The sequence below is a fragment of the Mytilus galloprovincialis genome, chromosome 7 (genome assembly GCF_965363235.1).
Source record: "Mytilus galloprovincialis chromosome 7, xbMytGall1.hap1.1, whole genome shotgun sequence".
NCBI classification, from domain to species: Eukaryota; Metazoa; Mollusca; class Bivalvia; order Mytilida; family Mytilidae; genus Mytilus; species Mytilus galloprovincialis.
In genome coordinates this window covers 25,861,392-25,874,742 of record NC_134844.1, presented here as the reverse complement: position 1 = coordinate 25,874,742, position 13,351 = coordinate 25,861,392, and the positions used below count along the sequence as shown (strand labels likewise).

At 31.2% G+C, this 13,351-nt stretch overlaps 1 protein-coding gene across 1 annotated transcript in view; it reads left to right on the top strand.

Annotated features, from left to right (window-relative positions):
* LOC143082639 (MAM and LDL-receptor class A domain-containing protein 2-like) overlaps positions 1-13,351 on the top strand; it is a 137,783-nt gene that overhangs the window by 7,410 nt on the left and 117,022 nt on the right. The window contains exons 6-23 of the mRNA XM_076258434.1: positions 305-564; positions 796-886; positions 1,364-1,501; positions 2,314-2,573; positions 3,053-3,137; positions 3,732-3,818; positions 4,225-4,365; positions 4,767-5,032; positions 5,501-5,585; positions 6,057-6,254; positions 6,897-7,051; positions 8,903-9,013; positions 9,458-9,551; positions 10,061-10,201; positions 10,695-10,853; positions 11,036-11,218; positions 11,379-11,582; positions 12,309-12,577. Coding sequence (XP_076114549.1) covers positions 305-564; positions 796-886; positions 1,364-1,501; positions 2,314-2,573; positions 3,053-3,137; positions 3,732-3,818; positions 4,225-4,365; positions 4,767-5,032; positions 5,501-5,585; positions 6,057-6,254; positions 6,897-7,051; positions 8,903-9,013; positions 9,458-9,551; positions 10,061-10,201; positions 10,695-10,853; positions 11,036-11,218; positions 11,379-11,582; positions 12,309-12,577 — 2,927 coding nt within the window. The remainder of the gene's footprint in view (positions 1-304; positions 565-795; positions 887-1,363; positions 1,502-2,313; positions 2,574-3,052; positions 3,138-3,731; positions 3,819-4,224; positions 4,366-4,766; positions 5,033-5,500; positions 5,586-6,056; positions 6,255-6,896; positions 7,052-8,902; positions 9,014-9,457; positions 9,552-10,060; positions 10,202-10,694; positions 10,854-11,035; positions 11,219-11,378; positions 11,583-12,308; positions 12,578-13,351) is intronic.

Here is a 13,351-nt window from a genome sequence, read left to right as displayed (position 1 = left end):
TCACCATGACAAATACCCTGTCTGCGGCATGGCATCATTGGAAGATAATTTAACGATGGCAGGGGTCATTTGATGGTGGTGTAAGATATTTTAAAGATGCCATTACATAAAACAAGTTATGAAAATCCCTCTGGCATAATGATCTTTGACTAATATTTCATGCAGATTAAGCATACAAGAACATTTTCTGATCGAATTACATCATTATGATAAAAAGTTGATTTAGTCATCTATCCTTTTTTCTATTTTACTGTAACAGTAATGTTTTCTTGATAATTGAAATGAGATATTCCAAATTTTGCAGGTCATTACATGTTTATTGAGGCCACTGGAAAAAGACGTAACCAGAAGGCTCGTCTGATGTCACCAAGGACCACAACACTTGGCGACAAATGTCTTCGCTTTTATTACAACATGCATGGTTCTAACATCGGAAAATTGAATGTATATGCCCAGGCTAACAATGTTTTAGGATCAGCAATTTGGTCTATGACAGCAGAACAGGGCCAGGATTGGAGACTAGCACAAGTCACCGTCAGGAGGAGAGGAAACAGGCGTTATAATGTAAATATTTAAAAAAACAGATCTTCTACAAAGCACCCTAGTTACACAGAATATCAAATTTCATTTTATTATGAACTTTATTTTAGACATAACAATTATTGATTCAATATGACTTTCTGCAGCAACACAACAACTTGACTTCATTTAAATATGGATTTGAGCATGTTGAGTGTTTATATTTTTGTGTAAAAATTATTCTTAAAATGAATTTATATGATGTCTTTTTTTCAGATTGTATTTGAAGGCGCCAGAGGAAATTCTAATGCAGGGGACATTGCATTAGATGATGTTTCAATTATTCCAGGAAGATGTCCTGCATTAGGTAAATACATATTTTAGTCATACGTTCCCATATTTTGCAATCTTATATAAAAAAAATCACATAGCTGTGAGATTTGTATTCAAAGGAATTATTTTCGTACCTAAATCATTTTCTATTGTGAAGCAATTTTTTTTTTACTTTTGCTTGAAAATAACTAATATTTTAATTTAATTAATTTATTATTGTTACTATCATGAGTAGAAAAATAATGTGAATAATTATAAATACATTTTACAAACAACTTAAACTTGGATCTTCCCTTACATGAATATACAGTATCAAGAAAATTTAAAAAAGTGAAAAAATAAATTGCACTCTAGAAGGAACTCAGCACATTGGTTCATGTTATATATTTTTTATCATTTGCATTTAAAAAAAAGTGATTGTTATTGACTTTGAAAATAATGAATATGAACAGTGAGATGAATTGCACAATAAATGATTTAGAGATATAAACCAGTGATTTCTACTTTCCAGGATCCTGTAACTTTGAGAAAGATTTCTGTGGTTGGACTAATGTAGCTTCTGATGATTTTGATTGGAGGAGAAATCATGGACCCACATCAAGTACAGGGACAGGACCCCCAAATGATCATACACTGGGGAATACCAAAGGTACTTTGCACAAGATTGTTTCTGTAGTTATGACCAATTTTTGATAATGGTAAAAAGTCCCAAAAATGGTTTCATGTTTATTAGTTCTTTTATTTTCAAATGTAGAATGATAACATTTATTTCACATTTTCTAAAAAAAAAAAAATTCCACATTTGGAAAACATTATTTGCTCCTGAAGATTAAATACATTGATTTCATGTACAAACTAACAGCATTTCTTTCACATGTTAATAAAAGCATTACCTTAGATAGTGTACAGTTAAACTTGTATATAAAGATCATCCTCAGAACAAGAGAAAACCATTTAAGATTGATTGATTGTTGGTTGCTTTACGCCACATTAACACAAAAAGGCTAAAAAACCATTTAAGACAGACGACCTTTCATATGAGGTTCAAAATGCAAAGGTATAACAACTTGGGGACAATCTGAGTGTGACCTGACAAGACAGAATAAAGGTGAATGTTATAGTAGGCTTCACCTAAAAGAGGGTGACACACTTATCAAGATGTGGGATGTATGGGGTAAAAAAAAATGGAATGTGGGATATAGGGAGTTAAAAATGATTGATCTGGTAAAAAGAAGGTAAAAAGTGGGCAGTGGTAATAAATATTAAAAGAAATCAGGATTTGAAAACTAGCACCCCATGTCTCCCCTAACTGAATAACAAAATTTCTTTCATGTGTTAAAATTTCTGTGCAAGCAGTTTTCCAACATTGTAATTTATAATTTAAAAGATGTTATTTATTGGAAAATATAAAGTGTTTAAAATAATGATAACTTTTTCATCTTGTATGAAAATTACTTATAGGAACATACATATATATTGAGACAAGTGCACCAAGAGTTATTAATGATAAAGCTCAACTGAGATCAGAAACATTCCCAAATAATAATGGCAACAAATGTCTACAATTCTGGTACAACATGCTTGGCTCACAAGTAGGAAAGCTCAATGTTTATATTGTTCAAAATGATATTAAAACATTAAAATGGACTCTTAACGGACAACAAAGTGGAACCTGGAACCTTGGTAGACTTCCTGTTCCCAGAGTAAAGAACAGTTTCAGTGTATGTATTGTTTTAAACAATTTTACAAATATAATTATTACTAGTTTATGCTGTAATAAAGTTGAGAATGGAAATGGGGAATATGACAACAACCCAACGCAAGTGCAGATATTAGCTGTTATGAATTGCTGAAGAATTAATTTTTAACAGCATTAATTTTTAGCTTCGATTTGTATCAAGAGCCTCAAGTAAATTAAAGAAAATGTTTTGTCATATGTGTCACTTGACGTTCATCATCCAGCAGTGACTGCTAATACTACTGTTGTCTGCAATTTTTGGCTTTTGAAGAAATTTTTGAAGTTACTATTTAAAAATTGAAATTTTGTTGGTTTTAAAAAAGTTAAATAGATGATGAAACTTAAACAACTAGAAATGTTCTTATGTTTTTTGTGTGTCATGGATGAATTTCCCATATCCATTGTGTTTCTATTATATATACTATGCTTATGCTTTTGATGTGACATTTTATTTATGTTTAGTTTCTATTGGAAGGAGTTCGTGGTACAGGGGTCAGAGGTGACATAGCCATTGATGACATCACTGTCACAAACACTAGATGTACATGTAAGTTTCCTATTAAATGACAAATTTACTTGAATATTTTGTAACTCTGCACTTTTGATAACATCTTAATGCTTAATTCAGCCAGCAAAAAGTCAAGATTATTATTTTTACTTAAAAAATATAGTATTCTTCAAGAATTATTATAACACGAAAGTTTGTAGAAAAAGCATTGAAAGAATTCATTGTGTTTGTTTGTTAGTATATGTTGCATTTAATATAAGAAATAAGGTATGTATTTACATCTAAACACAAGAAAATTGTATAAATGTTGCCTAGCGTCTGAAGAACTGTTGCCTAGCGTCTGGAGATGAAAAGAAAGGTCATTCTTAAGGTTATAGGTTAAGTTTGTGCTCACCTGAAGTAGTCGTTTGATTGAATGCTTTTAACAATATGTGCCTTCAGATATTTTAAACCTGAGGTCCTAATTTCACATTGTCTGGTCCATATGAAAATTGTATGATTATTAGATCATGATTAAATTATATATATTATATTAATGTAATTGTAAACCTTATGAATAAAATTTTCTTCCATATTATCTGTGAATAAATAAGCAAAGTAAGAATCTAACTCTTTCATGTATTTTTATTTTAGTGTCGCCTAGCACTGCAGTGGCATCTAATCAAGGTTCTACAACTCCTACTCAGGCAACAACTTTGAGGACAACAAAAACACCAACAAGTATGTCTCTTTGCATATATATTACAAGAAATCATTTCATGACTTTATAAAAGCTTCATATTAAAGTGATAATTTAAAAAGAAATCCTAAGGCTATTGGCTTTTTTGAAATTAAGAAGCAAACTTTAATAATAGCATGCAAATTGAAAATACTGTGGATTCATTTATTTTTGTGGGTATTTAAAAAATTTTGTGGATTGAGAAAAAAGTGCATTTTTCCTGATTTGATTTTGTGGTTTTGCCAATGTCTGTGTACAAGCCTACAGAAGTTTTAACTTTGTTAAACATTGAAATTCATGATTCACGTATACCTACGCAATCCAGGAAAATTGGTATCCCCAAAAAAATATTAATCCAAAGTAACAAAAAAACTCAAGTAAAAAATAGAATATATATATTATTTTTAGATGGCAGAACAGTTGGCTGTAGTTTTGATGCTGGTTTTTGTGGTTGGACACAGTTGAGAAATGACCAGTTTGATTGGTCTAGGAAAAGAGGCAGGACAAGTAGTGGTAGAACTGGACCAAGCAGAGACCACACTAGTGGAAGTAAGAAATTTAATCATTTAATTTTCTATATCAACCTTTATATCAACTTTAATATCAGTGCAGTTATTAGTTAATACAATTTTGAAATTTTGTCTTCAGATTTATTCTTAAAAATATTTACAAATTCAAAATTTAAATAAATTTTGTTTTTACTTAATGACAACACCTAGGTGATAATATCTGTAACATTGTACAAAATGTATGAAAAAGATCCATTATCAGAGGGTTAATGTTTTATTCCAGGTATAAAAGGTAAATATTTGTTGAGTTTTCTGCAATATTTATCATGCTATTGAATCTTAACATATTTGATAGTGACCTTGCATTGAACTTTGCCTAAAAAACCCACAAAAAATGCTTGTAAAAATATCTAACAAAACCTCTTTTTGTGAATTTTTTAGCTGGTTACTACATATATACTGAAGCCTCAGCTAAGACAATGAATCAGACAGCACGTCTGCAGAGCGTACCTGTCAAACCAACCAGGTCATCATCCTCGTCATGTCTGTCCTTCTGGTATCATATGTATGGACCTCAGATTGGTGGACTTAATGTCTACATACAACTAGGAGCCTCCATGGGCTCACCTATCTGGACAAAGAAAGGGACACAAGGGAACAAGTGGATCAATGCTAAGATAACTGTCAGTCAAACAAGACAATATAGTGTTAGTGTTTAGTGCTGATGTTATTGTACAGTTTAAGAAGCTTTGACATTAACTTTGAAATAACATTAACAGAACCAATTTTTCTGAACCAGATGAGCATTTTAACAATAAATGTCTATTCACTGATGCTCCAGTTCAAAATATTTGAAATCTGTAAATTATTAAGAAAATATAATAGAACTTATAAATGAAAAAGGAGAGGCATAGCCAACTTAATTTAAGGCACAGTTTCATTTTACAATTATGCACAAAATAGCAAACATCAGATGTTTCTGGTTGTTCAACAAATCTGTTTTGAATGTTGAATTTAAACTTGAAAATAAATCTTTTATAGACAAGAAAATTTTAATTGTTGCTTTGTTTTTGATCTTAAAAAATATTTTGAAGGCCTTAAATTATTTTATCTTCCATATTTTCATTATGATATTATAATAAAAATAAGTAGTAAGAATTTGAATTAAATTGTAGATTATTATGGAAGGTGTTATAGGGAATGGATTCCGAGGAGACGTAGCTTTAGATGATGTGGCATTGACAAACGGAGCTTGTACTGGTTAGTTATTTTGTATTTATAGTCAATTCTAATAAAACCTAGTGGCTGTGATGCAATGATACTTTCTGTTAGAAATCACTGGAAAATAGGATGGATGGCATTTGAAGGTTATTGTATGACCTCTGACAAAAATCAGTGGTCCATACTATACAACAAGTTCTGGTATCACTATTGTAACCTGTTCGGCAAACTCAGTGTATATATACTGTAGTTCTTAGATTGAATACTGTAAATAGAGAGAATTGATTGGAGTTTTACTATCTTAACTTTTATGTTTATATCTTAACCTTGAAATTTAGTGTTTTTGAATTTATAAGTATTAAATATATTTTGAAAAGAGGAAATTGAAATGAAACAAATGAAATTGAGAATGGAAAAGGGCAATATATCAAAGAGACAACATTTAATAGGTCTAAAGTTTCTACACAATTATAAATTATTATCAAACATGTCTTTATTTCCAAATATTAGGACAGACAAGTGCCCCTGGAACAGTGACCACTATACCACCATCAGGAGGAACTGTAAGAAGTTGTGACTTTGAGAACAGGAATCTTTGTAGATACACTCAGGACAAAACAGACAAATTTGATTGGACTAGACAGGCTGGTACCACATCATCAACCAATACTGGTCCTTCAAGTGACCATACATATGGAACAGGAAGAGGTAGGGAAAATTACAAAACGGGAAAGTTTGATTTATCTGTAACTAAAGCATCCACAAAGTAGTCACTGAGCCCATTGTGTAATCGTTATGAGTGCACATGCTTTAAATTTAATATATGGAGCAATGTTAGTGGGTAATACAGGTATTAATGACCAATGAAAAAGAAGATGTGGTAAGATTGCCAATGAGACAACTCTTCACAAGAGTGACTGTTATTTACACAATAAACGCAAATGTTCAATGTTTTCTGATTACTGTTCAGTTCAAATAAGAATTTTATGTAAAGATTTTGTAAAATTTTTGGATATGTTAATCTGTATTTTATCAAAAGAAACCCTGTGTTAGATTTACCTCAGCACCACCTTAGCAATTTTGGTACCAACACCTGAAATTCTTTTAAGCAGATTTTTTTTTTTATAGAATTGAAATAAATATGACCTGTTGCAAGAATGTTGGTTATCATTATGTAAGATTTTTGTTGTAATGTACCTAGACCTATTTTTGGTAAATCAGTTGAGAAAAAAACAATAAGAATCAAAGAGGAGGTGCACACGTTCATTAATTAAATAGAACAGAATTTAACTTAAAAACGAAAGAAATATACAAGATCTGTAACAGATGATTTCTTACATTTAATTTCAGGACATTACATGTTCATTGAGGCTTCAGCTCCACGTAGAAGAGGAGATATTGCTCGCTTGATATCACCACGTTATGTTGACAGACAGGATATGTGTGTTCAGTTCTACTATCACATGTATGGCACAGGGATAGGAACACTCAATGTCTATGCTAAGGTAAGGTATAATTAAGCTCAATGCAATTGTTTGATTAGGATTTAAAAAAAAACCAGAAATACCACTATTGTCTTTAATTTCATAAATACCATGAAATTTATTTCTCTTCTTAAAAAAAAGCTCTTGAACTAAAAAAAAAGTATCATCTTGAATAAATGAATCCACAAGCTTCTTTTTGTTACAATCTTTTTTGCTATTTCTGAATATTTCATTGGTAATCCCCCTTTTTGATAGAAATTGAAACATGCGCTTAAACAATATATAAACGATGCAATATGTTGCATTCATTTGCATAATTTGACAACCCTGCATACCAAGGTATCCACTTCAGGGACTCTATCGAAATGAGTCACACAGGCGTTGGTTCACCAAACAGAGTTTAATTTACAGCTTTTACATTAATGCTAGCAAGACAAATCTTTGTTTGGCTTGCTTGCTTTGTTTGTATCAGTGATTGCTCAAGCATGGTAATTAAGATAGGCGGGGCTTCAGCTTGTATACATCATACTTAGATTTTATTGGACGTTATGTCTGAGGTTAAGGACACTTAATTTTAAAACATCACATGACAAATACACTTTTTTCTTGTATGAGGCTGAGAAACTGGCCTTCAACATTAATTGACTTAATATTGTTTTTATAACATATCAATCTATTAGTTCAGTCAGTTATTTCCATGTCTGTCCTTCGATTATGCAACTCCAGAAAATATTCTAAAAAATGGGAAACAATTGTATTGAAAAGAGAAAATCGAGTGCACCTTTTTTTTTTTATGTTAGGGTGTGTTTGAGATGAATATTTTGTCTTGAAAATGTACAAAACAAGAGTATTTGATACATCATCTCGCTTCAGACTCTATCATTTTATATAGCAAAGCTACAGGTTGACTTTATAACATAAAAAAAATCACAGTACTAAAAGATGAAATATAGGGGTCAAGTGAAATACCTATCCAATGGATCACAAAATCAGAGTATGTGTGTTCGAATAGCTATTTTACTAAAAGTGCTTCACGACAGTCTTTAAGTTGGATCTCTGAAAAAAAAATTGTCTTCCGTTTCTACGATTGTGAAAATGAACAAATAATTTCGACGAAGTAGAATCCCGTCTGTATTGTATATTTACAGGTAAGGAAACATGTGAGAATATGTGTCATGTGATGTTTTAAAATTTAGTGTCCTTAACCTCCAACATAACGTCCAATAAAATTTAAGTATGATGTATACAAGCTGAAGCCCCGCCTATCTTAATTACCATGCTTGAGCAAACATTGATACAAACAAAACAAGCAAGCCAAACAAAGATTTGTCTTGCTAGCATTAATGTAAAAGCTGTAATATATAAACAAATTAATGATTAAACATAATATATAAGTAGATCTATAAATAGACTGAAGTAATATAGGGTTATTGCATGAATATTGGGGAATATTGTCCCTTGTAGAATTTTATATTGCACGAGCTTGCAAGTGCAATATATGTTCTACGAGGGACAATATTCCCCAATATTCATGCAATAACCCTTTTATTGTATAGCAATATAATATTTGAAAGTAAAAATTAGTTTATAGTAAGATTTTGTCGCTGATGACATCATGAATTTTGAAGATTTATTGCACTAGTGCAATATTGGAATTTGTTGCATGCTAACTTTTGGTTACTTTCTTTGGGTAATATTATATTGCTATGCAATTATAATTGATATCCAAGGCTGACTGTATCATAATTTCTTCTGCATATAGATATAATTTTTTTTGTATAAATTATTTAAACCTTCCAAAAAATGGATAGACACTTATCCATCTTCACTTCATCTGATTCTTCCAAATGTTTATGTAAAATACATTTTCAGACTGGTTCTCAACTTGGACGAGCATTATTCTCTATGACTGGTAACCAAGGAAACAGGTGGCAATATGGAAGTGCTACTGTTCCCACATCAACTGGATCCAAAGGTTACTATGTAAGTATACCTTACCAGTGTTTCAATTGGATATTTAAATCCTTCAACATCAGATTGTTCAAGTAATGTTTTAAGAAAAATAAAGGTCATATGTGTCAATTTTTTCAAGTGGCCAAAGTGAGAGTTACTTTCTGAAATGTACATCAAAACACACAATTAAGAATTTTACCCATAATTTCATAGATTCTCATATGTTGAATGATTTGTGAATGTTATTATAGCCTGTTATAGTGTCTGACACAACCTTTTGTAAGTTTTGGTTTTCATATACATGTATGAGGTTTTTTGGGCCACTGTTAAGTCTTATGTAAAAGTAAAGTGTGTCTGGCATACTAAACTTTAAACCTGGGTTCAATGAAGATTTTTAATAACATGAAAAAACAAATTGAAAGTATGATGTGTATTTAACTAGAATGCTAGTAAAACTAGAGTTTCTATTTTTAGGTTGTGTTTGAAGGAATTGTAGGTACCAATGTGAGAGGGGATATTGCCATTGATGATGTAAAGTTTACAACTGGAGCATGCTCAGGCAGTGATGGTGAGATTCTTTAATTTATTTTGAAAATATTATTTGTTGATATAATTAGAGAGTAAATTTATAAGCTGTAGAAAAAAAGTGAAAAGAATTAGTTTCATTTGATTTTAAAAGCTTATTTTTCAAGATTATTTAAAACGTTGTAGATTAATATTGACCTAACGGAGTTTACCATTAACCAGTCAACAAACTGTGTAAGTTTTTGGTGAACCTATGCATATATTTTGCTCTACAAGAATTGGGTAACCTAGATCATCAAATGGTATGATTCAGTTGTTTGTATACACATACATTCAAAGCAAATTAAGTGTTGGATATTGACAATTCCACAATAGTATTGAAATAATTAGTTTTAAAATATATAAACAGCATAAAAAGGTCAAAATAAATCATATTTACAAACATACAACATGTTGTCTGCTCTATGGTCGGGTTGTTGTCGCTTTGACACATTCCCCATTTCCTTTCTCAATTTTACTTCAGAGAATGGTAAAAAAAATGTTCAATTACAGGTTCCTGTGACTTTGAAAATGGATTATGTACTTGGACTAATGCTCATACCGGGGACCAGTTTGATTGGACTTTAAATCAAAGAAGAACCAGTAGTGTCAACACTGGACCCCAAGCTGATCATTCTTTGGGTACACCACAAGGTATTGGATTTTTCAAATAATTTTTTAATTTTTTTTTATTCAAGTTTTGAACTATGAGCTGCAAAGCCTTAATTGCTTATATTTAAGATTATCAATGGTAATTTCTTCTCTTCAATCTCATCAAAGGGTAAAGGCAACCCCCAGATGGTTGATAATTTTGATGTACAGTATTCTGAAGACGAAATAGTTTTCTCTTATACTAAATAAGAAATATTTTAACAAGAACCGAGAAATAAATTGAAACTTTAGACTTTTTCATTTATTTTTTTCCATATTAGATACGATGAGATGGGATACATAACACAAAAACAAAAAGCTCAAAACATACAAATCTTAAATATACTTTCTGTTTTAATCATAAGAGTTGTTAGTTACAAAAACCTTAAGTGTCAACATGATATTTTCGGGGGTTGTCTAATATGACTTGTCTTATGACTTTTGTATCTTACAACTTTATGTATTATATATTAACATCTTACATGTGATATTTTAGGACATTATGTGTATATAGAGACATCTACTGGAAGACAAGGCTACAAAGCTTGGTTGGTCAGTCAGCCATTTACATCTACCACTGGACGCTGTATTAAGTTTTGGTACAATATGTATGGTCAAGCTATAGACACACTGACAGTTTATGTTAATGTCCCAGGTAAATAATTTGAGTATAGATTTAGGTAGTTTACAATTTGTCAACAGTATTTATAGCTATAGCTATTCTATATATTCTATTTCATAATGTCCTGTGGAAGTAATTAGTTTTCAGGACGAATAAAACTGCAACAGTCATGTTGTTTAGATACTTCAGTAAATATGTTGAAACTGTTATTTTAGGACAAGCAAATTTTCCAATATGGCAGCTCTCTGGTAACCAAGGACAACAATGGCAGAACGGGCAAGCTGCCATACCTGCTCAGTCTCACAGTTATAAGTTGATATTTGAAGGTCGACGTGGAAATGGAGCATCAGGAGATATTGCCATAGATGATATCACCTTCTCTGATTCCAAATGTGGAGGTATGAAAGATAAATAACAAGAAATATCACCTTTTTGTTAAAAAAATATAATAACAGAATAATATTTAGGACTCTGTACTTAAAAATACAAACAAAATAAATTATTGATGTACATATATATTTTTTTGCTATGTTAAATGTTTTTTTCTTTCACTCACAGTAAACCCGAAACCGGCTGGATTATTCACCACTCCATCAGGTGCTACCGTTCCTTCCACAACCCCAAACACTGGTCCTTTCAACTGTAACTTTGACCAGAATCTATGCAGCTGGACCCAGGATAAAACAGACAATTTTGATTGGATAAGAAAGACAGGAAGCACTGCAACAGCAAATACAGGACCAACATCAGGTCATTTAGGAAGTAAGCCTGATTTATTATTTGTCACATTTTAATCATGAAGCATCTAATGATATAATAAGGGTCTAGATGGGCAAGTTATCTTTAAGCAATTCTTTTACAGTGCTTACTAGCCCGTTAACACTGAGGTAGTGAGTTCAAACCCTGCTTGTCACAAGGTTGCTGGGGATCTGATCTTAATTGACTAGGATTACCACTTTTCCTGCCAAATGTCTGTGATTCCCCTGCCTCCAAAACAAATAAAAGCTAAATGTGGCATTAAACACCAGCATTCAAAATTGTAAATCATAATTTAAAGTCTATGCATGATTTTGTGATAGTCAAAAGTTTTACTATGGAGGAATTTATTCTCATGGATAGCAATAATCATTGATTGGTGAAAAATTGTCTATTTGTATATTCTTGATTTCATAGTTTTGCCACAGTCTGCAGCCTACAAGCCAATAGAAAGTTTGTACTTTTTTCATGTATAGCAATTATTGATAATTGAGGGAAAATTTGTCTTATTTGTATATTCTTGATTTCATAGTTTTTCAAAAGTCTTTAAAAGCCAAGATAAAATTTGTACTTTTTTGATAATCTATATTCATGGTTGATCTTAACCCATCGGATCCAGGAAAATTGGTTTCCTATGAATAGTAATGGAATTTGAGTATGCAGAAAATATATGTACGTCTTAACTGTTCATTATTGGAATTTACAAAGTTACATAATCTGCTTCTATTACAGGTGGTTCATATATATACATGGAAGCAAGTAGCCCCGCCAAACCTGGAAACAAAGTACGTCTAGTCAGTCCTCAGGTAGCACCAAGTTCAACTGGACACAAATGTGTTACTTTCTATTATTTCATGTATGGTCGACATGTCAACCAGTTAAATGTTTATGTACAGACAGGATTATCTTTCCCTGGAAATAAACTATGGACCCAACAAGGAACAAAGGGAAGAAACTGGATTAAAGGAACCGTTGATATTGCATCTAAATCACAATTTAATGTAAGTTATGATTACTTGAAAGAATATTGTGGTCTTTAAATTTCTTTTTTACCAAGTCCATATGTCTTATGATTGCCATTAAGGGGGTTCGCGATTTTAAATCATTTATAAAGGATTTCTCTATATTTTTCTATAAATGAACTTTATCTTATAGTTAATAGAAAAATAAAATAAAAAAGTGGGGTCACCGTTCATTTGCGCTCACAATCTGCCTTCGAAAGAAGCATACATTTTTGTAAAGGTGTTTTTTTTCTGTTGAAGTAATAGGAGAAATAAAGGTAATATCGAAATAAAAAAAAGAAATTTATTACAGAAATCGCTAAAATTTTACAATAATTTAGTTTAAGTACAGCTTATATGGAAATAATATTAAAAAAGATAGGTCACCGATGATTTGAAAAAGATATTTCAATTTTAGAGCCAAAAAATGGCATTTTTCCACCAAAGGGAGATAATTTGGAACTTTTTCAATGATGTATACATTTTGAAATTCATCTGGGGCCAACACAAATTGATTGTTTTGAATGATTTTTGTATCATATGATAAAGTAACAACTACAAAAGGAAATAAATAAAATTTGTAATGAAAAACAAATGTTTGTTTTTTTTCTGAAATTTTTATACCCTCGAGCCTCCTTAAGACAACTATCAACGAGAAACAAACTGCTGTAGATTTCAACAATGAGCAAAACTTATACCACATAGCAAACTATTAAAGGCTAGGACATAGCAAAATGTATAACAAATTATATGAGCAAACTATCTTCATGATTT